At 68.2% G+C, this 2,110-nt stretch overlaps 1 protein-coding gene across 1 annotated transcript; it reads left to right on the top strand.

Annotated features, from left to right (window-relative positions):
• Positions 1-48: 48 nt before the first annotated feature.
• On the top strand, positions 49-1,726 carry AURANDRAFT_20734 (hypothetical protein; the record flags this gene model as incomplete). The annotated part of the gene is made up of 2 exons (XM_009035606.1): positions 49-735; positions 989-1,726. Coding segments are annotated over 2 exons (1,425 nt in total), but the record flags the coding sequence as incomplete, so codon positions are not given.
• Positions 1,727-2,110: the final 384 nt, after the last annotated feature.

The following is a 2,110-nucleotide window of genomic DNA, read 5'->3' as shown; positions in this document are numbered from 1 at the left end:
GAGGCGCCCGGCGGCTTCTACGAGTCGCTCCGGGAGCACGCGTCCGACGGCGAGCTGGCCATCAAAGAGTTCGAGGCGCTCCGGTCGCGGCTGAAGACGCTCGGCGGGTCGACGACGGCCGTGTGCTTGTTCAACCTCCGCCAGGACCCGGGCTTCCTCGCGACGACCGCGGGGAGCCTGCCCTACGTCGCGACGCACCCCGACGTCTTCGCGGACCTGCCCCTCACCTTCGACTCGCTCCACAAGACCGTGGACCAGCTCGTCACGGAGCCGTTCCTCCGGAACTTCATCGACACGATGTGCATCTTCTGCGGCTTCCCGGCCAAGGGCGCCATGACGGCCCACATGCTCTACATCTTGGAGCGCTTCTTCGAGCCGGGCTGCTCCTACTCCGTGCCCAAGGGCGGCACGGAGAACATCGCGCGGGCGCTGCACCGGGGCGGCGCGCAGTTCGGCATGGACATCTCCCTGAACACGCACGTCGCGGAGATTTTAGTCGAGGGCGGCCGGGCCTGCGGCGTCCGGCTCAAGAGCGGCAAGGTCATCCGCGCGCGCAAGGCCGTCGTGTCCAACGCGACGCCCTTCGACACGGTGAAGCTGCTCCCGGCGCAGGACGATCTGGACCCGGAGATGCCGGGCTTTTCCGCGCTCCAGGAGTGGCGCCAGACGCTGGGCACGCTGCCGCGCCACGGCGCCATCCTCCACCTCTTCGTCGCCGTCGACGCGGAGAAGGTCGTCGACGGGAAGAAGCTCGCGGACCACCCCTCGTGGCGGGCTGTGTGGAAATCAAATATTCAACCCGACTTCAATGTGCGCGTAATTGAACGGATTGCGCCGGAATCTTCGGCTGAGCTTCGAGAACTCGATGAGAGCAATCGATTCGTCCAAAAATCAGCCGAAACGAGCGGAAAACGACCGAGATAGGAGCCTTTGAAGTTGGGAATTTCGCACCCTTTTCCTGCCCAGGTGGCGCGCCGCCGAGGACGAGACGGCGAAGAACCCCGCGCACCTCATCGTCCAGGACTGGAGCCGGTCCATGCAGGACTCGCAGAATCTCTGCTCCTTCTTCATCCCGTCGCTCCTGGACCGCTCCGTGTGCCCCGAGGGCAAGCACGTCATCCACGTCTACTCGTCGGGCGGCGAGCCCTACGAGCCCTGGGAGCAGCTCGAGCCCGGGTCAGAGGCCTACGAGGCCTACAAGGAGGAGCGCGCGAACATCCTCTGGGAGGCGCTGGAGAACTGCATCCCGGACGCGCGTCAGCGCGCCGAGTTCCACATCGTCGGGTCGCCCCTCGCGCACGAGGCGTTCCTCCGCCGCGACCGCGGCACCTACGGCATGGCCTGGGCCGCGGGCACGTCCGCGCCCTACGCGGGCCTCCTCAAGTTCACGCCCATCCCCTTCCCCTTCCCGAACCTGAAGACGCCCGTCGACGGCCTCCTCCGCTGCGGCGACTCGTGCTTCCCGGGCATCGGCACGCCCAGCGCCGCCGCGTCCGGCGTCATCGCCGCGAACACGATCGTCAACGTCGAGACGCACATCGCCATGCTCGAGGAGACGGCGAAGAAGGACCCCATGTACAAGTTCCTCAGCCCCGGCCCCTTCCAGTGGCTCTACCGCGGCCTCGTCTCCCCGCTCACGCCCTCCAAGGAGCTCCGCGGCTCCGGCGTTTTCCAGCCCTCGTCGGGCGGCCGCGTCTCCGCGGCCGCCGAGGCCGCGTCGCGCTAGAACCTTCTAACGCCGCTCGAACCGGAGGGTGACTTAACGTCGCTCGAACCGGAAGACGAGGTTCTTCACCTCCGGGCTCTGGCCCGCGAGGACCGGGTAGTCCACGGCGGGCGGCACGACGCGGTCCAGGACGATCGAGAGGCCGCGGTCCGCGGCGAAGTCGTCGAGCGCCGCGGAGCAGACGCGCGCGAATTTCCGCGGCCGCAGCTTCCGCGCGTTGGTGGTGCAGCACAGCAGACCGCCGTCCGGGTTCACGAGGGGCGCGCAGAGCGCCGCGAGGGCGCCGTAGTCGCGCTGCGCGGACCAGCGCTTCCCGTTGACCGTCGACGTCGACGGCGGGTCGAGCATGACGACGTCGAACGTCTCGCCCCGATTCGCGAGCCG

The sequence above is a fragment of the Aureococcus anophagefferens genome, assembly GCF_000186865.1.
Source record: "Aureococcus anophagefferens unplaced genomic scaffold AURANscaffold_3, whole genome shotgun sequence".
In the NCBI taxonomy this organism is placed as follows: Eukaryota; class Pelagophyceae; order Pelagomonadales; family Pelagomonadaceae; genus Aureococcus; species Aureococcus anophagefferens.
The sequence above is the reverse complement of the archived record's forward strand: the minus strand, read 5'-3'. Positions and strand labels throughout refer to the sequence as shown.